Below are 26190 nucleotides of genomic sequence, written 5' to 3'. Positions count from 1 at the left end.
CCACATTGAATTGCATTTTATAAGTGTAGGAATGCGACCATCAAATCCTGCTTACTAAACAGGCCTATTCTGGTGTGTTCTTCTGTTCCAACTGGCTGAATGTGTTAGGCCCAAGTCTCCCTTAAAGTGCAAATTATATATTATAATTTGCTGTAGAGAAACAAGACTATAAGGGTATGTTTATGCAAAAGATGTTTTGCTTTGTTAAAAAAGTGAAGAATTTACCAATTTTCCCTTTTCAGTTTCTTTATTTACTCAGCTGTTAAATGTGGGAAAATAGACAAACATAAAATATTCTGTTTTTGTACAGAACTTGTTATTACCTAATATATCTAACATAGGTGTTGCAACTTCAGGATGAGGCAAGCAGAGATTGCACTGCACAGTTGTATTGCGTCCCTTCTCTTTCTTGAAGGTGAAATGATCTTTGAATTTCCACTATGAAAACGCATTCTTGCCCTGTTGTGCCGGTTCCAGCTCTACCTCTGCTAGCTCCTCTTCCGACTCCATTGTGACTGATCACGCAGCTCATTTTTTCGTTTTCATATTGGGGCTTCTGGGAAATGCATGGACTTGACTTAATTTATTTAGAAAGTGAATAAACTCGTGAAAACAGAAGTATCGTCATGTAATCCATTGATTTCAACAATGTAACTGTATTCTAAATACCAACTATTTAAATTGTAACTGTAACGGAATACAGTTACTCATAATTTGTATTCTGAATACGTAACTCCGGTACATGTATTCCGTTACTCCCCAACACTGATTGTAGATGTGTGAAATCTGATTAACGCATACACACAGAAAAAGCTAAATACCAGTAAAAGTTACCACAACTCGAAGAAATACATATAAGTGAAAATCAGAAAATAATATTTGAGTGCAGGAAGAACATTATTTATCTTAATTTAAAAAGTGCATCTTGAACGTCATAATAAAAACGTTCTGCGTCCAGTTTAAGTCAAGGTTTATGTGTTTTGCAATTTCCCAAAATAGTAAGTGATCTTCTTGAACAGCCGATATCTTTGTGCCACCAACGACTCAACAACTACATCCGGGTAACGCTGGTGACCTTGGTTGGTTTATCATCATGGCGGCTATCGTAAGGTTGAGTTCTGTTTGTCGCAGAGGAGTTAAACGTAAGTATTTCTGTTTTTTTCTCACTCTTTTTGTCTTTTCTAAGTACGTGTGCTTAGTTTAGCGCAGCCGTTTGACAATTGGACGTTTTGACAGAAGGGGAGTCAAGCCGCAGACGTGTACAAACAAATCACGCCCCACACTACTACTAGTATTTTCAAGTTCAAGACTGGAATTAAGTGTTTTAGTGTAAGTTATTAAAAGCTCCCATCACTGGTCAACATTAGTAGGTGGTTAGTGAACTGAGCGAAGCTCCCTGAAGGGGAACGCAGCATTTCCACGATGATGACATCACCGTCCTACAGTGACGTTACGTTTGCTCGAGAGAACTGTATGCCAAATACTGTTTAAAAGTTTGGGAATTTTAACTTAGCATACATATTAAGAAAAATATGTACATGGTAGGACTATACTGTAAAGCTATTATGAAATGATGAGATCCAGTGTTTAATTCGGCATATGTAAGACACCGTAATTATTATTATATTTATCTAAATACACATACTGAAAGAGGAGGGGAATGATATCCAGCAGAAATACAAAAGCAGTATTTGAACAAAACATAAATAAATAAATAAATAGGCAGTTAGGGTTTTTTTTTTATTAAATAATTATATTACATTCTCTTTATATTTTATGCTTTTGATTAAAATCAGTCATCCTATAATAATATTTCAAAGTAAAATCGTTGTAGTTTTATTTGGTGTTTACAGTACATTTGAAGCTGGGATAGAATCTTTGTTCATTTTTAAACACGACTTTTTGCTTTTCCCTCTCCAGCTCTGTTCTACCAAAGCACTCTGCTGGCCAGGCCAGCGGTTGTACCGCAGAAGCACCAGGAGCAGCAGTACCTGCTGACGTCTAGGATTCATTCGTCACAGCCTCTGTACGGTCAGTGCTGGCGGGAGGAAGTATGCAGAAACATACAGGACATAGGAATAATCACCAAATCGTCAGTGTACACATCCCTGACAATCATCCATCATATCAATATGAATCATGTCAAATGCTTTTGCACATTTAATGCAAAAAATGTGACTTTGGTCAGAAGCAAGTCAATAACTATAGCCAGTTTTTATCAGTTTATGAGTCTGGTAACACTCTGGATTTTATTATGGGCTGTGTTTCAGACCAACAAAGCGATTAGGCATTCACGATAAATCAGTTCATTGCTGTTAACTGTTTGTCCTTTGTAATTTGCCAATATTTTACAACAGACACAATAAAAGAATCGCTGATACGATGCCGGCAATTTTGTTGTAAACAAATTTAACTCCACGGTAATCGGATGACGTATCACGTATAACTCTAAATAAATCTCAGTAGCTCTTGTGGGATTTTTCAGAAACATTGCCACCAATATCCACCAAATCGTTCGGCCCTAATGGAAACCTTAAAACATGTCAGTGTGACAAACCACAGTGTTGAATCTACAGCTCTGACGCCCTTTCCTCGACATGTTGACAAACTAAGCCACAGATTTTCCATTTACTGAGTTGAACTATATAAAATTAAAAAGGTCAAATGACTTCAGTTCTTACTAAACTGTGTAATGCTCTGGAAATTCGTCACAGCGCGGCCCCTTTTGAAATGCATGCGTTTAATAAAACGGTCAAAGTGCAATGCGCTGTAGAGCCGTGGGCAAAAGTTTTGAGAATGACACAAGTATTGGTTTTCACAAAGTCTGCTGCTTCAGTGTTTTTAGATCTTTTTGTCAGATGTTGCCGGTACACTGAAGTATAACTGGAAGCATTTCATGAGAGTCAAATGCTTTTATTGACGATTACATTAAGTTTATGCAAAGGGTCAGTATTTGCAGTGTTGACCCTTCTTTTTCAAGACCTCTGCAGTTCGCCCCGGCAGGCTGTCGGTTAACGTCTGGGCCACATCCTGACAGATGGCAGCCCGTTCCTGCATGATCAGTGTTTGGAGTTCGTCAGAATTCGTGGGTTTTTGGTTTGTCCTCTTGAGGATTGACCACAAGGTCTCAATGGGAGTTTCCTGGCTGTTATCACTTTTGCATTGTGGCAAGTTGCTCCATCATGCTGAAAAATTCATTGTTCGTCACCAAACTGTTCTTGGGTAGTTGGGAGAAGTTGCTCACGGAGGATGTTCCTCATTTTTTGTTAATGGCCGTGGTCTTAGGCGTAATTGTGAGTGAGCCTTCTCCCTTGGCTGTGTAGCAATCCCACACATGAGTGGTCTCGGGATCCTTTACTGTTGCCGTGACACGGGACTGATGGTAACGCTCACCTTTTCTTCTCCGGACAAGCTTTTTTCATGATGCCCCAAACAATCGGAAACTGGATTCATCAGAGGAAGTGACTTTACCCCAGTCCTCAGCAGTCCTATCCTTGTACCTTATCCAGGATATCAGTCTGTCCCTGATGTTTTTCCTGGAGAGAAGTGGCTTCTTTGCTGCCCTTCTTGACACCAGGCCACCCTCCAAAAGACTTCGCCTCACTGTGCGTGCAGATGCACTCCCACCCGCCCGCCGCCGTTCCTGAGCAAGCTCTGCACTGGTGGAGCCCCGATCCTGCAGCTTGACGGTTGATTTAGATGCAGTATCCTTGGCTGTGAAGCCCTTTTTTTGTGCAAAGCAACGATGACTGCGCGTGTTTCCTTCCTGGTAACCATGGTTAACGGAGGAAGAACATTGATTTCCAGCACCACGCTCCTTTTGAAGCAAAAAAAAAATGCAGCAGCAGACTTTGTAAAAATAAATATTTGTGTCATTTTCAAAACCTTTCGGCCACGGCTGTACTCTGGTTGCAGATAACCACTCAACGAGAGTGAGGGTGTCCATTTATTGTGCAGATTTGTTTTTTGTACTGATTGTTTTAGTTTATTTAGTTGCCAATGGTGATAGTTGCATTTTTTTTTTTTTTCCTGTTACACCAAAGCAGGTCATTGCCACTCTTGGTGGTAGAATATTTTTCTTTTTATGTTTTGTGGTTCTCGAGTGGCAGCAGTACTGTTGACCCGCTGAATGTTAACCTTTTCCCACCTGGGCCGCCATATAGGTCATGGCGTCATTTGGGCCATGAAGGAAAGGGCGTAGGCTTTCTCTGCAAAGACAGGTGTAGCTGACAAATGCCAAACGTGGCACAATTTAGTCAGATCAGTCTGATATTTTTAATATTGTTTTTCGTTTCTGAGCTTTCTTTCAGCTCAGAAACCCCCTAATACTGTCTCTTTGCACTCAGGCATTGAACAGTTTGGTATAGTTTGCAATAAAAGGGAGGGATAATCAATGTTCAAGCAGGAAAAATGTTTTGGTCAGTGTCACAGCTGCAAAGATATCCTGAATGGAGCTTTTTGTTCCACCCCTAGCCTGATCAAAACTTAAATCCTCCGTTTGGTTTTTTAGAGCGTTAAACCGGAGTTAGTTGGATATTTTGGGCGATTTACTTTTCCTCAGTTCTGTGCCAAGTGCTGGACGATTAGATCGCAAGCACATTATTTGAGGCTACATTTAGCTCAGGTCAATAAATAGTCCTGCACCTAACACCCCATAAGAACACATGAAGTCATTTTCACACTTTTCTACAACTAAAACAAACTAAATAGAACCAAATGTGAGTGAAAAGACCCACTGTCTGATCCCTGAAGCTCTAAATGTATAAATGCATTGTGACTCCTAAGTATTGTGTAGCCAGATGAAGCCAGAGTAAATATCCTGCGGTTCAAATGCGGAAGGACGACTGTTAACCTGTGGTTTGTCTCGCTCTACAGCGGGCTCCGAGTCCAAAGCCGCGTCTCTGCACTGGACGGCGGAGCGAGTGCTGAGCGTCGCGCTGCTGGCCATGGGCCCTGTCGCCTATTTTAACCCCGGCCCTGTCATCGACTACTCCCTGGCGGCTGCCTTGACCCTTCATGGCCACTGGTAAGATTTACAATCCACGCCCTGACCACTGCTTTCATTACTTCTGAAAAGGCAAGTCCGTAAGAATGTTTCCCGTTCGGAAACTACATTCCAGTTGTGAAACCAGTTCTCAGGCCTTCCTTGTCTTCTGTCCAGTTATATATATATATAAACATACTTGACCACTGCTGTAGTCTTCACGAGTAACCCACAGCTTTCAAATGCCATATTTTCACTTCCTGTTTCCTAGGCACTCGCACAGCAAAACCACGTTTCTTGTTGTGAAAGGCGAAACTGATTTTGTGAATAGTAGTTTCTATACGCGGCTCTTTATACAGTATGATTCACTTTTCCTGGGAATCCTTGGTAAATTCTTACATCACGAGGCGGACAGGGAGTTGCAGTCCAGTGAGTTGTCTTTGCCCTAGAAAGTGACGGTCATCCCCTTATCTGTGGTCTTAACATTAGCAGACTATGATTTAAAACACAGTTTGAATTATTTGAACCCGCCCAAACCTCCCTCCTCAGTGCAAAGATTTAGCTAGCTCGCTCCACCATGGGACTTCGGCGGAGGCAAGTCTCACCGCAGCTGTCAGCAGCTTTTAATTCAACCGTCTCCGTTTCCAGACTTGAGAAGGCCGGTTTTTAGCTTAGCGTCACATCGATGTGCTCTTCCCTCAATCAGAGCGCAGACGGAGCGTCGTGGCATGTGTACGCCACAAATCCCAGTCATAAGTCCTGCTAAGCTACAGCTTTCAGGGCAGGAAGGTATCTCGGGGCCAAGCCCTGTCCTCTCCGTCCGACGTCCGTCAGACCAAGGCTTCGGCGTCTTCTGGCGTTGTCAGCACAGTGGGTTGAAGCATGAGAAGGTTGGAATGCTTCCGCTTTTCAGCCGAGTCCGTGCCTAATAGGATCATATGGCTCCGAGGAATGCTGGGAACGAATGGGTTTAATTTATTAATGGACTCGGCTTTTTTTCATAGCTGTGTCCATACATTTTATTGGATGTGATGCAAGTGTACCACCCAAGTAATGTACACTTTGATTTAAAAAAAAAAAAAAAAGGTCCAAAATACTAGCTTTAGCAAATAAAAATAGGAAGTGAGACATTAATGTGACCCACAAGCTGGGTTTCTGTTGCCAAATGCTGTTTTATTTTTATCTATTTTTTTTTTTTTTTATATATTTAATTTTATGAACAGGAATTGGCTAATATTCAAGCTGCCGCAGACGACTGATCAGCAGTTACTGACAATGTTAGTTGCTGTTGTTGGTGCACAAAAGGGGGTCACACCAGCTACTGAAAACGAGGGTTCAAATATTTTGCAATTTACAGATGTGTGCTAAAGATGCATTTTCTTGGAAAAAAAAAAAAAATGCAGTTATAATATTTCTGTTTGATTTGTGTGATTGGCTTCTTTTTTCAGCTGATGTTTTGAGTGATGTTTATGTAGAAACGTAGAACGGTCTGAAAGCTGCATCAACTCTTAAGCAGTAACACAGTTACAGAGCTAGTGACATACATTTTACACACAGACTAACTACGACATTTGAATTTAAAGTTTGAGTCTTGTTATTGTGACCAGCTTTTAACACGGCTTTGACGTGTTTTTAATCTGGCTCAGTCTTCGCTGGCTTCTCACCTTGCCTGTGTCTCTGTCCCGCAGGGGTGTCGGGCAGGTCTTAACGGACTACGTTCACGGCGACACAAAGATCAAGATTGCCAACGCGGGTCTCTTCCTCCTGTCCACCGTCACCTTCGCCGGCCTTTGCTACTTCAACTACAACGACGTGGGGATCTGCAAAGCCATCGCTCTGCTCTGGAGCAAATGAACATGACTATGGACTCAGGAGGAACTCCACACTGGAGCGGGAGCAGTCTCACTGTTGGCTGATTGTAAAAAAAACAAAAAATCGAAGGTGTTCTTTGTAAATTCTTATAAATATATCATTTTGACAACATTACTATGATTCACAGGTGTGTAATTGTGATTAATGTTGATCTTCACATGTCAGCTTGCATTTATGTTCAGTGTGGACTAAATTAAAGCTACAGAAGATATGTGTCTTCATCAGAACAGCTGACTTCAACGAGTCTTACAGATTACTACTGCTTGACATGTCATTCATTATCCATGTCTTTTTTTCTTCTTGTGGCTGACTTCTTAAAAGTATTCTGTTAAAACCATGGTGTGTACATACGTCCTTTTAACTTTTGAATCCATCCGGGGTAGCAGGGCAGTGTTACTGGTCTGACAAGCTTATTAAGGAAAGTTCATGTATTACAAACCGTTTACAACCTCCACTTAATCTTTCTCTTGGCGTTCCTAGATCTTGACTGACAGGAGCAAACGCTGTCAACCTGTTAAAGGCAGAGGTTTTATTGTGAAGCCTCTAACCCTCAGCCATGTTGTTTTTACTCCAGGAGTAGATCTGCTCAGCCGCTCTCCTGAAGCTTCATCAGAGGTAACGGAGGCTAGATCTGCAGTGCACCAGAAATTCAAGCCATCCAGCAATTTTATCAATCCATGTGTGCATCTCCAGGAGAATAGCTAATGATACTGTGCAGCCTATAAACTCTAGCAGGCTAACAGCTGCAAAATACTGTTCACTGCCCATCAAATATTAAGAACATGCTTTAGAAAAAGGGACACCTTGAAACCATTTAAAATATACATTTATTTAGATTGTTGCAGTCTTTCTCAAAAGCATACCTTCAGGTGCTGTTCCTAAATCCTTGAGAGCTTGTGTGTAATGACTCAACATGGCGGTCAACTCAAGTTGATATTGTGACCACAGCAAATATTTGGTATATGCACTCAGAGATCTTGCATGCAGCTATTGTTCTTGTACTGCTGGAGTGAGCTTTTCAGGTTGAGTTAATGGCTGTAGACTGAAATCAATTTGTTGTTACAATGCTCATGTAGTAAATGTTTATTATTGCAGCTCACGCAATTGCTGTTTGTTCTTTACATCAATGACACTCAGTTATAAGACTGATTTAACAATACACAATGTGTAAAAAAGAGTGAAAAAAAAAGTGTACAAAAGGTATTAAAAAGTAGATATTCTGTTAAATGTCTTGTCTAGGGATGACCACGACATAACACACAAATTAAAAAGGACAAAACAAGTAACTGTATATACAAAGTAATCAACTAACGTACAACAAAATATAAAATAAACAGGAGAAAACCGTACGGAAGAAAAAGGGCAGCCCACCCCCTACAATACATCTACACATTCTGTAACTTGTGGAACATCTCTGCTGTGATCCAAGTAGCCGGTTGGACGGACAAAAAGATGGAAAGCCCGTGCTGGCAGGACCACCTGGCTCCTGATATGAAGATCATAGTCTGGGAGGCAGTCAGCAAGCATCAATCTTCTGCTTACACCTGAACATTCAAATTACTAATACAGGAAATATGACGGCTGTTAGCTGTGGTCTAAATGTCTATATAAAAGAAAACGGAGGTTACTTTTATGAATATTGCTAAATTATGGTTAAAAAAAAAAAAAAAAAACAGCGACAGCGACAGCAAAGCAGACAAATATCAATGGAACTAGATGATCACAAGCGATCATAAAGGGGTCCATGCCGTGGCGAAGTCGTCCCCAAGTGGGACGCAGAGGCATAAGTCACCAGTAGCGCCCCCTATAGTACTGCACCAAACTTGGTGGGCTTGTAAGGAGTCATCCACAGATTATTGTTGTCAAATTTCACGGAGGTTACTGTGGTGGTTTGTGAGATATAAACATGTAGTCATTGTAGCGCCCCCTACAGCCTCAGATCATTGTACGCAATCATATTATAATGACGGTTGCTAAGTTTCATTGGATTGGATGAATACTTCAAAAGTTATAGGCCTTAACGTCATATGAAATGTTTCTGTGTCACCTGTAGCGCCCCCTGTAGACACAATGTCACGCAACTTGATGGGCGTCTACACAAAATGTTACAGATTGTGTATGCCAAATTTCATGGAGCTAGCTATTGCAGTTTTTGAGATATTGAAATGTTGCTTGTGTAGCGCCCCCTAGAGACCAAGTTTCACAAAAGTTGGGGTGCTGTACAGAATCATTATTGTCAATGATATGAAGTTTGATTAAGTTTGGGTATATACTTAACAAAATACTAGCTTTGGAGTTATACTGCGCCATGCCACAAAAATTAATTAGCCATTAACTTTGTAATTAATAACCCTGCTAAAGTTCTTTTGAGAACTTTTCATTATCTTTGCCCATAAATGATACATGCCAAGTTTGGTGAGAATTGGATGAACGGGCTAGGAGGAGTTGATTTTGTTTTGAGGTGCAATTTTTTCAAAACGGCGGAAAGAAACTGCAGCCGGAAATAGGCGTGGCCTAGTCCATTATAACCACGGCTATATAAGGAATCAGAGGGAGAAAGAATTTTGTTTCTAGGGCACACGGTTCTCGGGATATGAGCCAAACTTTCGCCCTTGCAGTTTGTCCTGGGCAGACACTTATAGCTAAGCAGAAAATTAAGGCGACGAAGAATAAAAATCGCAACAAAATCTCTAGATGAATCTGGGCCCATATAAGCAGCAAAAATTGCAGTTCAGAGCTGAAGAAGTTACTCGGATGAGTGGTGAAACGTCTTCTCAAAAAAACTCTACAAGTCCAGTTGCCTTTTTTGAAATGAAGCACTAAACTTTTGAAGAAATATTCAATACTTTTTAAGACATACAAACTGAGTGGCGGGTAGGCAGTTGTGAAGCTGCGCAGATGAAAAACAAAATGTCAAGAAGCACCAAAACACATGGCAATTTGTCCGTGATGAAACATACCGGATGATGTCTTTGTTTTTGTTTTTATCCCTTACACTCAGTCATGGTAAACTCACCACACTCATCCACCTCATCAACTTTAAGACGCAACACCAATTTGAGCACATCCCCATCTTTCTCAAATCCAAGGAATCTGTTCTGGTACACAGTGGACTCAAACATGTACTTCTTAGTTGACGTCTGTAGTGTCATGTAGAACAAGGCCTTGTGTGCTGTCCCGCCTATTTTCTGGTGAACATCCTATAGAAAGACACAAAGTGATCCAATGGTCATTTCTGTGTCACAGTTACACAGAAGATGGGAGGTGAACTTAAATATATGGCCAGTGCAGTGAACGAGTTATGAATTCTACACGCTGACAATTTACACTGCAAAAATTAAATGTAACAGAAAACTGTTTCTTAGGGGAAGCTTTGCAGCTTATGAAAGTAATTTTTATGAAAACATGCACACTAAAGAGATCGGTTCTTGCATTCCAGGAATTCTTTTGTGAAGTTGTGCACTTTTTGCATTTTTGCCAATACTCTTGACAAGGTTAAAACAAGGAAATGCGTTGTTCAACTTAAACTGATGCCAACGATGTCTAGACAACACCTGAGTAACACCACGGAGGGTACACAGTAGATGACTTGTTTGTACTCACCATTGCCTCAGCACAGACTTCATTTTCGTCACAGCAGCACGCCACCAGCTTCTGGTCATTGTTATTAACATATATCATGACTGCCCTCCCCTTCCTTTCCTGGGAGTCACTGTTCTTAAAAATCTGGATGTTGAATCTGCACTCTATAAAGTAAACAGAGGAAAAGGCATGACACCGGATGTTTGAAGATCATTGTGACAGAAATGCAGTACATGACGTCAGTCTACTACCACTTCCAGTGGGTCATTTTTGCAGTGTATTACTGAAAATCCTTGAATTGAATATCTTCACAGAGCAGATGCTTTGTGATCATAAATAGCTTTTCACGGTTGCATTTTAAAATATAAAATAAGAGTAAAAGCGACAGTTTCTTGGAGAGGAGGTTGTAAGAACACGCTCGGTTGCAAGTTCAAACGTCTCTCTGTGCTCCCGTCAAGAACATATGACAAGTGATTTGCTTTTATTGTTTTGGTCAGAGCCACATACTTTAACAAGGTGGTTAAACTAGCTAGCACAAAGATACTGGGGGCATTAACCTCATGTTGTATAGCACACTCTTTTAAGGCACAAACTACTTTACTATTTCTTTCAGGTTTAATTGCTCCCATCTCCCAACTGTACGTTTAAGATCTTCCCATGGATGTTGAGCCGGATTAGGTTCAGGAATCACAGCAAACCCTTTCAGAAGTTTTCTCTTCATATCATTTATTTAAACAGGCTGAATAAGGACAAATGTGGTTCTAAGAGAGAGCAACTGCTACAATCCACTTATTGATCACCACTTCAAAGGGATATCAGCAGGGATTGTTTTGGCCAGGCCATTTTGGAACATCTTCAGCTAATTTCACAACTTCATTGTTTATTCTCTTGTTAACCTGTTTGTTCTGCAGTAAACCAAGTGCATTTTTCAGTAAGGACAGAGCACTGTTTCCTGGCTACATTTACATGTATTAGTATTCAACTAATAATCTGAAATGTAGCCCAATCAGAAGAAAAAGAACTAAATTGGCGCAAACTGGAACAGGTGAAGATGGGTTGTGGAATCCATGTGGGCAGGACCCACTGAAAACATTTGTCTTCATTCCTTTTCATTAATTGAATGAATTCAGTGCTGCCTAAAGTTTGACATTTTTTAGATTTTTGGGACGTAAACACATTTATCATATCAGAACATTGTATTTAGTGTCTTAGTGTAGCGTTTCAGTGTCTGCAGAGATTCCTTTAGGGTTTTCTTGTGGCTGATAAATACTACTATACTGTACACATTGCCAGAATCTAGTCACTAACCTGAGTTACCTGACATACTAGCATGTCCAGTCTTTTCATGCAGGCTAATATCAATAACATCTAATGTCATTTAGTGACTACAAGCTTGATATATTTCTGTGTAACCACATTTTTTTGTTATTAGCCGGTACTAGTCACTAGGAGCTGACAAATGGTCATCAACATGTACTTTGTCACAAAATATGAGAAAACATTTACATCAAAATGATCATTTTGCCGATTTACCGCAAGTTACTTCATTTAAAATGCTGACAATGAAGATAAAGAACTGGCACCTGTTGAGTAAAACTGGAACCTCTTCAGTGAAGGATAAAATAAAGTTAAAAAAAAAAAATTCAGTAACTTTCTGTGCAAACATGAAAGGACAGTTGCATCTTACCAGGCAGGTATAGCTGCTCTGTAGTTAAGTTCTTGATATCAAAATTTCCTTCAGGATACAAAAGCAGGAATTTGTTCTCCTTGCCTTGGATCCAACATTTTTTGGGCTCACCGGACTTCCCGAAAGCATCCTCAACCACACCTGTTTTTTGAAACAACACCATGTTATTACAATTAAACTCCCTACTTGTATTTAGAGTATAAATGGAGATTACAGAAGTAAACTTACTGCTTTCAGTCACTTTGAATACAAAAGGAGAAGGGGAAGCAGAATTTCAGATTTCAGGATTCAGACGCATATTGAAAAACAGAACAGAGATTTTGTTAAAATAATATACAATAGACTATATAATATCATATAATATCTAAAAATTCACAGAATCAGAAAAAGTATAAAATCCAAATTACCTTCAAAGTAGAAGAAACCCTCACAAGTATCTAAAAAACGAACAGAGGAGCAGTTGTTGGTAGCCATCAGGTAGACTGGGAAAAAAACAAAAACAACACTATTTAATGTTAAATCTGACACACAACTGTTAGGTGTATGCATACACAGGACTATTAAAGAAGGGTGACAAATTCAATCTTTCAATCTGGTTTTTAAGATGATGTTTCACTATATTTCTTATAAAAAAAAAAACTTCTGTTGAATAGCTATGTTTCAATACACCTATGAGGAAACATCTGCATCTGTTTAAGTTTATCCCTCGTCACGAGAGTAAGATAAGATTAAAAAAAGATAGGACTTAATTTATCCCCGTGGGTAAATTAAAGTGTTATAGGGAGTGACAGTGCAAAAATACAAAATAGAATAAGGTAAGATAAGAGAAACTATAGAAATGTAAATATGCTAAGGTACAAAAAATATTTACATACTGCATCAGGTTTGAGCAGCAAAAAAAAACAACTAGTGTGCAATTAAGGGTTGAAGTGGTAAGGAGGGCGAATTTACATAAAAGTATATACATAAAGTCCAAATGACTTGCCGCTTGTGACACATAAGCCAGGTCAATAAAAAGAGTGTAGCAGCGCATGCCCTCTCCGTCGGTGGATTTAAAGTAGGCCTACACGTTGCTAAATGCATCTGCAGACATGCCTGTGTGCGAGTTTTGATGGGGGCATCAGAGGTTACACTCAGTCGGGTCACCTCATTTCATCTCATTCAACCTGTGGCGTTTACTGTACGCAGTACTGTACACCGTTTTCACTGACTTTGGCACCGGCTAGGCAACACGCGCACCTTGGTAAAACTGCACCAAAGGCAAACTCAGGCAACTAATGTCACTTCCCTTGTCTCCATAAAAAACAAGCGCCATTCTTCAAACGGGCACAAATTTGAAGGGCATACATAAAATACGACAAAGTTGGCCTGTTTGTGAATGTGTTGCTGATCAGTGAATTAATTTAATGATTAATTAACCTGGGAGCAGCACTCTACCTGCTATAGGTCTGGTCAAGTATTTCATTTATTCTTGGACAGTGTCATCTGTAAGAGTGCATGATATTTTTATGGAACATGTGGGGGTGTTTGTGGGCTAAAAGCAATAGTATACCCATGACTAAATAAATAAATAAATAATAAAAATAATAAATAAATGTTGCACAACCGGAACAGACATGGATAATACAACAACCAATATGAGGAACACACCCTCCATGGATGTTTACACGGTAATACTACATCCCTTTCTGGATACAGCGATGATTCACTGTTGGCATTGCGCCCTTTCAACAGGTTGAGAACTGTTAATTGCTCAAGCGTGCTAAACCAAGTCTCGTGTAACATCGCGTTTTTTCATACACTCACCCAAATTATTACTTAATTATGAACACGTGTGTAGGCCTACAATAAAATTTGTCTCGTGCAGATAAATACAAACAGCCCTGCCATAAATGATACTTGAACTTGGTTGCATTCTAAACTTTGTATTTATTACTAAGTTCGTGAAGGGTGGCGGTGTTCTGGACTGCATTTTAATTGCTAAAGAGACTGCAATTACGTTTTGTTTTTTTTAATCTTAAATGCCGTTGAGCGAGACGAAGTTTCCCCCCTGCTTGGCACCGGCACGTGAGAGTGTGTGCGCATGTGCACACGAGTGGGTAGATGAATTGTTGTGTCGCTTGAGTAGTAGTAGTAGTAGTAGTAGTAAGAAAAAAACGCTATTTAAACAATATCTGTTTCATTAATGCACAGACCCTTGTAGCACTTAGCCACAACTGAAACGTATTGCTAACAAACATTTTCGACTAAACGCAGTCCAGTAACGCACGGAAAAGTTACAAGTTGTTTTGTGAGTGAAAGTGTCTATATGAATTTATCTTAATCTATAACACAGCCTACCTGGACCGCCATCACCACAGCTAAACACAAGCTTTTGTCGTGGATTCTCTGCTCATTTATTCCGCCGTATGTAACAAGACTCAGGAAATAACTTTGATTTTTGCAATTTTCTCTGAGAACAAAGCCCGGGTTTATCAGTTATCAGCAAAAGTATGAACTTGGACATCAACAGTTAACCTGCCACGCCGCACCCAGCAGCCATAGATGCAGTGATAACACACCTTTAAGCGGTGTACACATGCGGGCTCTTTTTCCCCTAAAAGTGAAAACAGGGCACAGACTATCTCAAAATCACACCACGCGTCTCTAATGAACACCGTCTGGCATTTTTAAACCGCTTTAAGGTACTAACCTGTTGCCTTGCCCTGTCTGCAGACTCGCAGGAGTGTGCCGGGGTCCTGTCTGGGGCTTCACAGACTGGAGGAGTGGATAATCTGACTCACGTTTATGAGCGAGGACGTGTGACGCGAGCACGCTTTGTGCCTGCTGGTAGACGGAAGTGAAAGTAGACTAAAGGAGGACGCAACACAGACGGACTTTACAAATCCTGATTCATTTTCTCTTTAAATTTCACATCATCTCCTTCTTAGTACAGTCGTGCATGTTATTCTGGCTCCTTATGTCAGCGGTAAAATATATATTTGAACTTCTTCTCTAAACTATCCTTAATTAGTATGCATCTGGTGCATACTGATGCGGTACACCAGATAGTGATTTGCCTGGGGTTTTATACGCCGATCAGGCATAACATTATGACTAATAATGTGTAGGTCTCTCGTGTGCCTCCAAAACTGTTGAGACTCATCAGAGAATGGACATGTGCCTTCTGAGGGTGGGGGCCCTTTAGGCTTGTTCCAGTGCATCCCATAGAGACTTGATAAATATGGGAGCTTGGGAATTTGGAGGCCAGGTCAACATCTTGTGCTGTTTGTTTTTGAGTTGTTCCTAAACCCTTTTTGTAAGTGTGTACGGTGGATTGCGTGTGCATCCTGCTGGGGATGGCTTCTTAAGGAGTGCCATTGCTTTGGGGGTGGGGGTGGGGGTGCCTGGTCTGGTCTACCGTCAGAGCCACTCCAGACCAAATTCACGCCACAAAAAAAAATTGAATGGTTAGAGTTGTCACAGCACGAAAGGTGTCCCACACCGTCCTAAATGGAATGCAGTAACTTGTAATGCTGTGAATTTTAAATGTGCTTATCTGCAGGATACATCTGCATGCCTTCCAGAGCTCCAGGTAGTGCCAAAATCAGAACTGGACTAGACTTGTCAGTTGCTAATAAAAGTGAAATAAAAGTGAATACAAACTTTTCACTTTATTGAATATTAGCAATCAGTTTATAATATATTTCATATCTACTTATAAATAAAATTGAAAAATGCACACAGAGGGATTCAAAAGACACAATATTCTGACATATAAAACTATGATAGATGACTTGTCACTGATTATTTACACTCTTCGCATTAAAGGTCAGATTTGTTCGAGTTGTAAACTTTGAGTTGAAACCACCGAAGTTGCGTTCAGATGACACGTGTTCAAGGAAATCAAAGTTCAGCTGTGGTTCACCTGAAATAAATATGGCTGAGCCTCAAGTTCCCTGCAGGGCAGTGCTGACTACTGACTAGCACTGTGATAGTGGAAAGCGTGGCATCAGTACAACCAGTGAAAGTGTGGACATCAGATTGTTCTGAGCAAAAAAGATTTTTCTTGTTGTCAAATCATGGCTAAATTGATCTAAAAGACTTTGAGAAAACTAGATCAGCTGTATACAGAGTATGATCAGGAGTGGAAAGAAAATCAATGGCAAAAGCACACAGTTTAAATAATCTATACCAAAGAGACTGTACTGCATTCAATAATCAAATAAATTAAGATTACATTAAAGTGTAAGCCTTTCATACATTTACCGTGTAAACCATAAAGAAATCTTTTTTGAAACCGTTTGTCTGTCTGTGTCAGGCTGCATCCTGCTGGGGATGTCTGCTGCCATCAAGGAGTGTCATTGCTATGGGGTGGGGGTGTCTGGTCTGGTTTAGGTGGGTGGTACATGTCTAAGTAACATCCACATGAATGCTAGGTGCAAAAGTTTCCCAGCATAACATTGAATTGTCACTAGATGGTCAATGTTATTTACTTCTCCTGTCAGTTGTTTTTAAGTTGTGGCCGATCGGTGTATAGTCTATAACTAGATTCAAGTTTTACACGTTCCCTCTACTCTTTTAAGTTGGCATGCAGGTAATGTTACAAACACTGCATATGAAGTCAAACACTGCATTTGAACTTTATTTTTGAAACGCCTGCCACCTCGAGTTCTTGTTAAACCAGTGTGGTTAACCACAAACTGTGAACCTGTGCCCCTTTCATGTCACTTTTTTTCCGCGTGTATCAAGTGGTTAGCTCTCACCTTGAGTGAGAGACGGAACTAAAGCATTCAGCGTGAATAGATGCACAAAAATCACACTGAGCTATTTGAGCTGCATGTGATTTTTGAATAAGAGTGCAATCTCCCAGCAACACATTTACCCTCCAGCACTGGAAATCCTGTGCTTTGATTTTTGAAACTGAGTTGTTTTTTGGTCCGTTTTTCAGCTCAGATGAACAATTTAGTTATAGTTGTATATTTAACAAAGACTTTTATCTGGCTAGTCTGATAGTTGTTTTAGTAGTGAGTAAAATTTTAAATAATTACTAAAAAAATCCTTTTCTTGCCAAGGTCTAAACTTGAAAGGTCAGTTTTAGTTTATTCTCGTCACTCTTACCAACCTCCAATATCATAGTTTTCTTTTTCTTTAAAAAAGAACAACTAATTCTTTTCATTTACTGCTGCCAACTCCGTAACAATGAACAATGAATCTGGCCTGCAGGACTGGCAGAAGCAGGTGAGTGAGTGTGATATGATTCGATTGTGCAGACAGAGTCAGATTGTTGGCCTCTCGTGGATAAGCCAAAAAAAAAAAAAAAAAAGAGAGCTAAACCCTTATTAACATAAAACGGAGACCTTGTACTATTATGAAATTCACTTTACCTGTTAAGACTGAAAATGTCCTCGTTGTGAAACAATATAATCTGTCAAAGATTGTCAGACGGGCGTTAACTGTCCAATTCTTATCAGAATCTTTGTGTTAACACCTCATTTGGATTTCATTATGAAGTGCGTTTTTCAGAGAAAAAAATGCATGCAACTGGATACAGCCAATAAGCGCTCAGATCACGTTGCTGTTCATGTTGACAAAGTTGCTGTCACTCCTCTGTTCATGTCTACACAAAGCTACACAAATGATTTGATTGACTTGGCAGATCTTTGCCAGAGCACAAATGCCTGTATTCCTGTAAATTTTCCTACTGTAATTTTAATATTAATATTAATATTATGCAGGATAAGGAAGACAGACATAGTTACCTGTTTAATATGTGAGTTAAAGGACATATCATGGTCAGTAAAAACTCTGAGGTTCCTCAAAGTAGTACTGACGGCCAGATGTGGTTAATTCATGTGTTTCTGGGGAGTTTAGGAATTTAGAAATAGAAAATTACAAGTTTTCCACATATTAATGTCTTCATGACACGCGTCAAAATGTATTAATTTCAGCTACAAAAGTCTGCATTGTTTGAAGTATTTGAAGAATCCAACATACCTGAGTGGCTGATGACTAGTAGGTTAGAGGTGTAACTGCAAAACTGTGCCAACACACCAGTGAACAAGTATAACCGCTTACACTGGTGTAGCTCGCATCGGTGGAGGCTCCGCATATATCCCTTGCAGGAGCATAAACCAAGCTTTATACTAACACAACATGAATTGACAGTATAGAATTGACTAGTCCTTGTCAATATTATTCCTTTAATAAGTTAAATCGTTGTTTTTAGGCTGTGGCCAAATAAGCGGAGTTTCCACTGTGTGAAGGGGTCTTTGTGCAGCACCTTGCCCAGAGCTGCCCCAGTTATAGATGTGCTTTTTTTGGCATCTGATGTACTGGGGCAAGTTTCCCTCTATTTTCTGCTTGATTTGTCTCTGCCAATAACAAACTCATTTATGTAATTTGTGTAATCAAATGCACATGACGCAGCGTATAAATGGAAATCGTTAAATCTGATTGTTACACGTTCAGATTAAGACTGGAGGCAGTAGTGGAGCTGATAAACAGAGCAGCAGGACAATGACATGGAATAGGCAAAAGCTAACAGGCAATGCATTAGGAAGCAAAGTGAGGCAAGGAAGTACAGGGATAAATGGACAAAGGGAAAATAAACAGACTAAACACAGGCAGCACTGATGCCTCACAGCAAGAAGGTTCTGGGTTTGAATCCATCGGCCGACTTGGCCTCCATGTGTCTGTGTGCGTTCTCTCCAGGTACTCTGGCTTCCTCCCGTCCAACGACATGCTCGACCCGAGGTTACAGAAAATGAATGAATGAATAAACACAGGTAGGAACAATCAGGGAGGAGCAACTGAATTAGAGAGAGGCACGCAAGGTTGTAGGACCTTCAGAGAAAATAACACCTGACCGATGACACTAATAAGAAGAATTTTAGTATACGTTGTATTATTTGCAGCAATCTTTGTAATCCTGGTAAATCTTCACAGCACTTTACATCACTAGAAATTCACTTATTAGCTTTAGGTCAGAGAGTTAGATAATCAATTGCACTATAATGTCATGTCATTCTGTTTCCCGTAATTGCCTATAAAGGTGCGTCTAATCCCACTCTCTCGTGACTCTCTTTTCTTCCTCTTCCACCTTTCTTTCCAGGAACCACATGTAAAGGGAACCTAAATTCATTGTAACCATTCCTTGACAAACAACAGTTTACCATCTACCCAGTAATTACCAGATCACCTTCAACGTTGGTTAACTTTGGCGTTTTTTGTTTTTTTTTAAAGAATCTGCAAAATCTCCACATTTAGCTATGCAGTCTTTACGCCACATAGCTTATAATGATTGTTTGTTTTTTTTTGCTTTTTTTTTGTTGCCATTTGTGTATGGAATAAACAATACAAAACAAAATGTCACAAATAGTCAATTCTGGTGAATACATTTTTGAACACTGGAGCAAGCCGGACTTCCCCTCTCCAGTTTATATTCAGAAAATGAATTTAAGTGTCATCATTCTTCTTGTCTAACATGCAGAATTGTTCCAAAATTGTGACTTATTATTATTGTTTTTAATAAGAAAAACAAAATCTGTTGGTGGACTCTGCTTCACCTCTTTTACAATTCCATAAAGCACGTTCATCTTATCAGTGTAAAAAGACTGATTGTGTGTTTTGCAGTTTCAGCCATTTTTGTTTTCTGGATTTTCCCATCAGCCGTCCCTTAGTTATTCAAGTCAACAGATAAAAGCTTCTATTGTTCCCAATCAGGCCACAGTAAAGATTTTGGGTCAAAATGTCCTTAATAAATCAAAGAAGGCTTTGCTACATTGGTGTTGTTGTTGTTGTATATTTCTGCCTTACACAACTGAAAAACAAATCCTCTATAAATACACATTTCTAAATGATATTACATAACGAAGCAGTTCTTCATTCGTTTCATGGGAGAGTAGCTGATACCTCTGTTTCACATCCACAATTCTTCGTTCTTATTTATGTAAGCATCAATAAATACATGCAGATGGTCATTTTGGTGAATTTCCAGTGTTCCTCCACAGGTTTGTCACTGGAAAATGTCTTAGTTATGCTTCTGTATTTATGTTCAATATGTACTTAGTGTTGTGACTGCTGCTGGGCATGAGATGTTTGTTTTTGTGGGAATTTCTATAAATACAGATTCCACACAGATTTGGCCACAAAAAAATCATATTATGTTTGGCTGCTGGATCCGATGCGACTTCTGATCAAGTTCATTAGCAAATGAAGACTTAAACAACAATTAGAGTAACCACAAATTATGTATTGCACTGAAAAGACACTGCACCCTCTTTAAGTTTGATTTTAGGACTGTATTTATGTTTTGTTTTGCCAGCTGACGTGCTCATGTTTGAGACGAGGCGACTGTGAAATACCCCGAGTTGTACATGTAAATGCAACCATTACAATAAAACTGAATGAAACAATAACCATGGTGAAAATGTGACATTTTCTTATAATTTCAAAAATGATATAAGGCTAATCTATAACTGAGTAAAGACAGTGTAAAAAAGCAAACCAGTACATTAAGCTGAACAATGTTCATTCACGATGATATAGATAACACAAAGTGAGAACTAATAAAGCCGCTTTAGTACAATTTAAAGCTATATACAATAAACTTTCTGTATAAAAGATGTTATCTTTTATTAATCAAAGTGATATTAAGTGATATTAAGTTTACACCTGCAGTAATGCAACCCATTACAGTACTCAAGGTGTCCATGCGGAATATGTATATGCTCTACAAATAGGTGCAGATATTAAAATACATAAGTCGGGAGCAGCATGTGTATTGTATTTGCATCCTTTGTGATTTGCAAAAGCAGTTCTGACTCTATTGTTGCGTAATTACTACCTACTGTGTTTAGCAATAGGCAATAATAGATTATGCAGTCCACACCGCCTGCATGTCTGTAACCTTTCTGAGGAACCACAGAGATTGACCCCCTTATCACTGGCAACCTCAGGGCTCCTACTGAAACCACAAAATGCATGCGCTTTAATGGTGCATAAAATCCATCGGTGAAATGTCCCGTGTGACGAGCAGATATCAAGCACTCATTTTGTCACCGCTCCACTCAAAGGGAAAATCCCTGTGATCGAGAAAACACGCTGAATGCTTTGATTATTCCAGAAATAGAAGTTCACACACAAAACTGCCATCAAAAGAAGCCTTGTCATGAAGATGAAGTGATTACCTCTGTGAAATAGTTAGATATGATCTTGTCGTCACGGTATTCTACTGTAAAGCTTATGTGAGCATGAGCTGACTGTTGCTTGCATGCATGCCTATCTGTGGGATTCAAGGGGGCGTCACATTGAGAACGACAACAAAAAGCCCAGGTGCCAGTCTCGGAGAAGCAGAGGCAGCGCAGAGAAGAGACGACAGCTTCAGCAGACATGGCTACAGCTGTGGATACCACCATCCATCAGGGCAACAAAGCCTCTGGTAAGCATTTGATTTGACCATCCTTGCACACCTTAGCTGCCATTATTTAGCTTCACATTTGCTTAAAGTTTATTGTTTTTGTTTGCTTCTTTCTTCTTTTTTATTTTTTTTTTAACCATAGGGTTAAAAAATAACTACATCAACCACTTCACGGATGTGCACGGTCTGCCTTGCATCGAGAAGATCGTGACCTCAGTGGAGGAGAACCCAGAGCCCATCAGCACCAAAATCATCGGCACAATCCCACCATGGATCAGTGGGAACTTCTTGAGAAACGGACCGGGAAAGTTCGAGATTGGAAACCAGAAGTGAGTACAGGATGTCGAAGTGCTTACTCATGTACTGCACACTTTAAACTACATAGCAAAGCTGACTCCTCTTTGTTGGTCCCTCTTTTCTCATCAGGTTCAACCACTGGTTTGACGGCATGGCTCTCCTGCACCAGTTTAAAATATCCAACGGGCAGGTGACTTACAAAAGCCGCTTCCTGTCCAGTGACAGCTACCAATCCAACAAGGAGCAGAACCGCATCGTGGTTTCTGAGTTTGGGACTCTCACCATGCCAGACCCCTGTAAAAACCTCTTCCAGCGCTTTCTCTCAAAATTTGAACTTCCAAGTGAGTATTTCATCAGACGGGATTAAAACAAACCAGATTCCTACTCCCTACTTACACATTTCTAGTTTACTTCAACATGTAAATTAATTGTTTTTCTCTACAGAGTCCACAGACAATGCCAATGTGAGTTTTGTGACCTACAAAGGTGATTATTATGTCAGCACAGAAACCACTGGTATGTGCAAGGTGGACCCGGAGACATTAGAGACAACCAAAAAGGTAACATTTTGAATATGCAGTGTGTTGTAGCTTTATGCACGCATTGCTGCTGAGACAAGTCATAAACATGTAAAACCTTCTGTCACAGCTTGCAATGTGTCGTTACGCGTTACTGTATGACAGCTATGGAAAATAAAGTGCCACTAAAGCCACAATCTGTTTGCGTTAGGTGGACTGGAGAAAATTCATTGCTGTGAATGGAGCAACTGCACACCCTCACACTGAGCCTGATGGAACGACATACAACATGGGGAATTCCTACACGACTAAAGGTATTTTAGATGCAGCGAATCACTTTTCACACAGTCTGTGTATCCCGGGAAAGGTTTGCAAAATCCGCAACACTGCTCCCCACATGTCTCTGGAGTTTTATCAATAATCCGATGCTACCTGTACTCACAGGAGCATACTACAACATCATCCAAGTGCCCCCCACCAAGAAGACAGAAGAAGAGACCTTGGAGGGAGCGAGAGTGCTGTGCTCGATTCCTTCAGCGGACAAGACCAAACCCTCCTACTACCACAGCTTTGGTGAGCCAAGGTTCACTTGACAACAGATCCATTCACAACACATACACCGACCAGACAAAACATTAAAACCGCTGACAGGAGAAGTAAATAACATTGACCATCTTGTGACAATACAGTGTTTTGCTGGGAAACATTTGCACCTGGCATTCGTGTGAATGTTACTTAGACATGTACCATCCACCTAGACCAGACCAGGCACCCCCACCCCACAGCCATGACACTCCTTGATGGCAGCAGCCATCCCCAGCAGGATGCAGCCTGACACAGACACACACACAAAAACGGTTTAGGAACAACTCAAAAAAAAGGTGTTGACCTGGCCTCCAAATTCAAATCCCAGTTCCAGCACACTCAGACTTTTGATAGAACCTGATACAATCATCTCTGTCCCTTGTAGCAATGACCAAGAACTACGTGGTGTTCATTGAGCAGTCCATCAAGATGGACTTGATGAAGATAGTGACAGGCAAGCCGAGAGGAAAAAGCATCAGTGACTGCTTCTGCTGGGACCCGAAACACAATACTGTCTTTCACCTGATTCACAAACAGACTGGGGAGGTGAGGCGCTGACGGGAACCTGGACTTCTCTAAAGCACAGTCTTTTCGCGTCAGTGTATTTAAAACATTTTCATTTCCCTTTCTGCGCATTAGGTAAGCTCGATAAAGTATCTTGTCAAGCCGCTATCGACCCTCCATCAGATCAACGCGTACGAGGAGGGCGGCCTCCTGATCCTAGATATGTGTGCTTCAGACGACGGCCAGGCAATCAAAAATTACACGCTCCAGAACTTGCGCAAATCTGGAGAAGCTCTTGATGAGGCAAGCAAAGTTGTTCTATGCTTTCACTGTTTGCATTTAAGTTGCTTTTGGTCTGTTGAGGCTGACAAGATTTGTGTTTCACCATCAGGTGTACAACACGCAATGCAGAATCTTTCCTCGCCGCTTTGTGCTGCCTCTCAATGTCGACAAAGACACGGCCTATAACCAGAACTTGATTGACCGGCCAAACAGCAGTGCCACCGCCGTAAGAATAGGCAAAAACAAGGTAGGCCAGTATAAATGAACACGTATAAAATTGCGAAACATATTCTGTGTCAAACCTGTCATACAATGCATGCATTGAAGAAGAAGAAAACAATGCCAACTCCAAAAACATGTCATAACTCAAGATAAATGGTGATAATGATAAAATGTTCATGTGTATATCATGAACATTTTATCATTTAATTATAGTTTCTGACCTAATTATTAACAATTCACAAATACGTGCAATTTACTTTCTTTCTTCACTGTTTTGCACACCACAATATGCTGACTCAAATGTTTTATAGTTTCATCATCCACTTAATTTTCCATAAATAATCAGTCACAATGATTGTGAATGAGTTTGATTCAGACAACAGTAAACCTGTTTCTTCTTAAACTTACCTTATTTGAGATCTTATTTTATTCGAAAGTGGAGTAAGTCAGTCTAATCCAGTACATTTATTGTCCCGTTAAGCGAATGTCTCCTTGTGGTCCTCTGCTGTCCCGTAATCAAATATCTGTCCACTGGCTCTGCAAGTGGGAAAAAACTAAGCAGCAAGAGTCGGCGTTAGTACTCACACAGAACAGGAAGAAGGAAAGAGGAGAAGGGGCGGCGTGACTGAGAAACATATGAGAAGACAAAGACGAAAAGAGGAATGGTAGAAGGAAGAAAATGAGCTGTATATCCTGCTTAAATTAATGTTAGTAAACCTGTTAGTAAAAGAGATGGCGGGGAATAATCAAACAGGAAAGGGTCGGACAAATATGAACTGAAAAAGCAGTGCTATGATCAGTCAAGATGTGGAGGTTGCTTTGTTTCTGCTTCATAACTTGGTAACATTAGCCTACGAAGGCACAATCTACTGTTTAGGTTTTCTGCAAATAATTGCTCTTAAAATAATTTCTTTTACTTTTGAGATCTGAAACGGTGCATGTTGCAAGGAAAGCCAGGAATACAAAGGAATGACGACCCCAGATTAGTCTGATTTAATGAACAGTTGAGGAATACCTCAACGTTAGCTGCTAAAATACAGGCTAATAAAAACCGTCTCTGACTTACAGTAGGCTAAGCCTTTTTCATTGTACTCATTGTAGTCGTCTGCTGCTGACGGAAATTAAATATGTTGCAGCTGGAAATGTGCAAAAGCCGCAACCCTCTCTCCTCCGACAGAAAACATCATAGGGACATCTTGATTTGATTCTGAAGCAAAAGCCCCTCTCTGCTGCTACGTGTATTTCATCATCATCAATCTTCCTCTGGAACTGCTGACCACACTCCTAAATTACTTTTCTTATGGGTAGGGTTAGGGGTTAGTTAAGTGTGGAACTGAAAATGACTGCAAATGTCCCTTGAATCTTATGATCCATTTTGCTTTCCTTTTTCCACCTGTGCAGGTGTTCTGTACTCACGAGGATCTCCATGGGGAAGATCTCCATCACTACGGAGGTCTGGAGTTCCCTCAGATCAACTATGGCGAATACAACATGCACAGCTACCGCTACTTCTACGGCTGTGGCTTCAGACACCTTGTAGGAGACACCCTGATCAAGATGGACCTCCACGGGAAACGTATGAAGGTAGGCTGTAGTATTATAGCAAATCTAACTTCCGGTCTATCATCAGGAAAACTCAAAAAACAACCAATAAAATGAAAACCTAAACCTTTTAGATGTAAACCACCTTAATGTGACTATAATCTGTAGCACTGTTCATACTCTGAAGAATGTAACTAACGTAACTTCTTTCTCACAGGTGTGGGAACATCCTGGTCTGTATCCCTCCGAACCAGTTTTCGTACCCTCCCCTAATGCTACAGAGGAGGACGATGGTGTCATCTTGTCTGTTGTCATCACCCCAAACAAGGTCAGTCAGGTTCAGTCACACATTTTGGATACGGGACTGAGAGAAAGGAAATAAAAGTTCCAAAATATCCTCCCAGTCACAGCAAATTGAAAAACCGTCACGGTCAGGTTTTCAGGAAGTTGTGGCATATAGGAGGGAAATTGAAATGCACACTTTCTAACTTCTTTGCCCTTGTCTTTATTCTGTCCAGGACAAGAGCACGTTCCTTCTGGTATTAGATGCCAAGACGTTTGAGGAGCTGGGCAGGGCTGTGGTACCTGTCAACATCCCCTATGGCTTCCACGGGACGTTCAATGCCACAGCGTAGGCACTAGAGGAGGCTGAATGTACCTCAGTCTATAATCTAGTCTATGTTTGTTTCTTTGCGCATGCTTATTTAGAGGTCTC

At 40.3% G+C, this 26190-nt stretch overlaps 3 protein-coding genes across 5 annotated transcripts; 2 read left to right on the top strand and 1 right to left on the bottom strand.

Moving 5' to 3' along the window:
- Positions 1-956: 956 nt before the first annotated feature.
- Positions 957-10022, top strand: LOC311498206 (succinate dehydrogenase [ubiquinone] cytochrome b small subunit B, mitochondrial-like). Its single transcript, XM_084558693.1, has 4 exons — positions 957-1142; positions 1921-2031; positions 4876-5026; positions 6673-10022. The coding sequence occupies exons 1-4, from the start codon at positions 1094-1096 to the stop codon at positions 6836-6838; spliced, it is 477 nt and encodes a 158-aa protein (XP_084414819.1). The 5' UTR covers positions 957-1093; the 3' UTR covers positions 6839-10022.
- On the bottom strand, positions 7666-24545 carry LOC311498205 (interleukin-18-like). 3 transcript variants are annotated; one of them, XM_084558691.1, is made up of 6 exons: positions 24342-24545; positions 12533-12607; positions 12354-12365; positions 12126-12266; positions 10460-10602; positions 7666-10056 (listed from the first exon to the last, which is right to left on the bottom strand). In XM_084558691.1, the coding sequence occupies exons 2-6, from the start codon at positions 12597-12599 to the stop codon at positions 9841-9843; spliced, it is 579 nt and encodes a 192-aa protein (XP_084414817.1). In that variant the 5' UTR covers positions 12600-12607; positions 24342-24545; the 3' UTR covers positions 7666-9840. The 3 variants fall into 3 exon arrangements, with proteins under 3 accessions (XP_084414817.1, XP_084414818.1, XP_084414816.1); XM_084558692.1 differs by lacking the exon at positions 24342-24545 and adding an exon at positions 14818-15329; XM_084558690.1 differs by lacking the exon at positions 24342-24545 and having other exon boundaries at positions 12533-13671.
- Positions 21498-26190, top strand: bco2b (beta-carotene oxygenase 2b; the record flags this gene model as incomplete). The annotated part of the gene is made up of 12 exons (XM_084558166.1): positions 21498-21546; positions 21668-21854; positions 21952-22163; positions 22267-22382; positions 22552-22654; positions 22785-22913; positions 23311-23471; positions 23565-23732; positions 23821-23958; positions 25335-25517; positions 25693-25803; positions 25994-26190. The coding sequence occupies 12 exons, from the start codon at positions 21498-21500 to the stop codon at positions 26108-26110; spliced, it is 1674 nt and encodes a 557-aa protein (XP_084414292.1). The 3' UTR covers positions 26111-26190.

The sequence above is a fragment of the Chelon labrosus genome, assembly GCF_963514085.1.
Source record: "Chelon labrosus genome assembly, chromosome: 13".
NCBI lineage: Eukaryota > Metazoa > Chordata > Actinopteri > Mugiliformes > Mugilidae > Chelon > Chelon labrosus.
Note: the sequence above shows the minus strand (reverse complement) of the source record. Positions and strands in the feature narration are given on the sequence as shown.

Excerpts from the sequence above, each read along its gene's own strand:
- LOC311498206 (XM_084558693.1), top strand. The coding sequence starts at position 1,094 with ATGGCGGCTATCGTAAGGTTGAGTTCTGTTTGTCGCAGAGGAGTTAAA. Across the intron at positions 1,143-1,920 it reads TTGTCGCAGAGGAGTTAAAC|CTCTGTTCTACCAAAGCACT; the intron begins GTAAGTATTTCT and ends TTCCCTCTCCAG. Across the intron at positions 5,027-6,672 it reads TTGACCCTTCATGGCCACTG|GGGTGTCGGGCAGGTCTTAA; the intron begins GTAAGATTTACA and ends TCTGTCCCGCAG.
- LOC311498205 (XM_084558690.1), bottom strand. The coding sequence starts at position 12,674 with ATGCATACACCTAACAGTTGTGTGTCAGATTTAACATTAAATAGTGTT. Across the intron at positions 10,603-12,125 it reads AGAGCAGCTATACCTGCCTG|AGTGCAGATTCAACATCCAG; the intron begins GTAAGATGCAAC and ends TTTACTTTATAG. Across the intron at positions 10,057-10,459 it reads AAGTCTGTGCTGAGGCAATG|GATGTTCACCAGAAAATAGG; the intron begins GTGAGTACAAAC and ends GTCTTTCTATAG.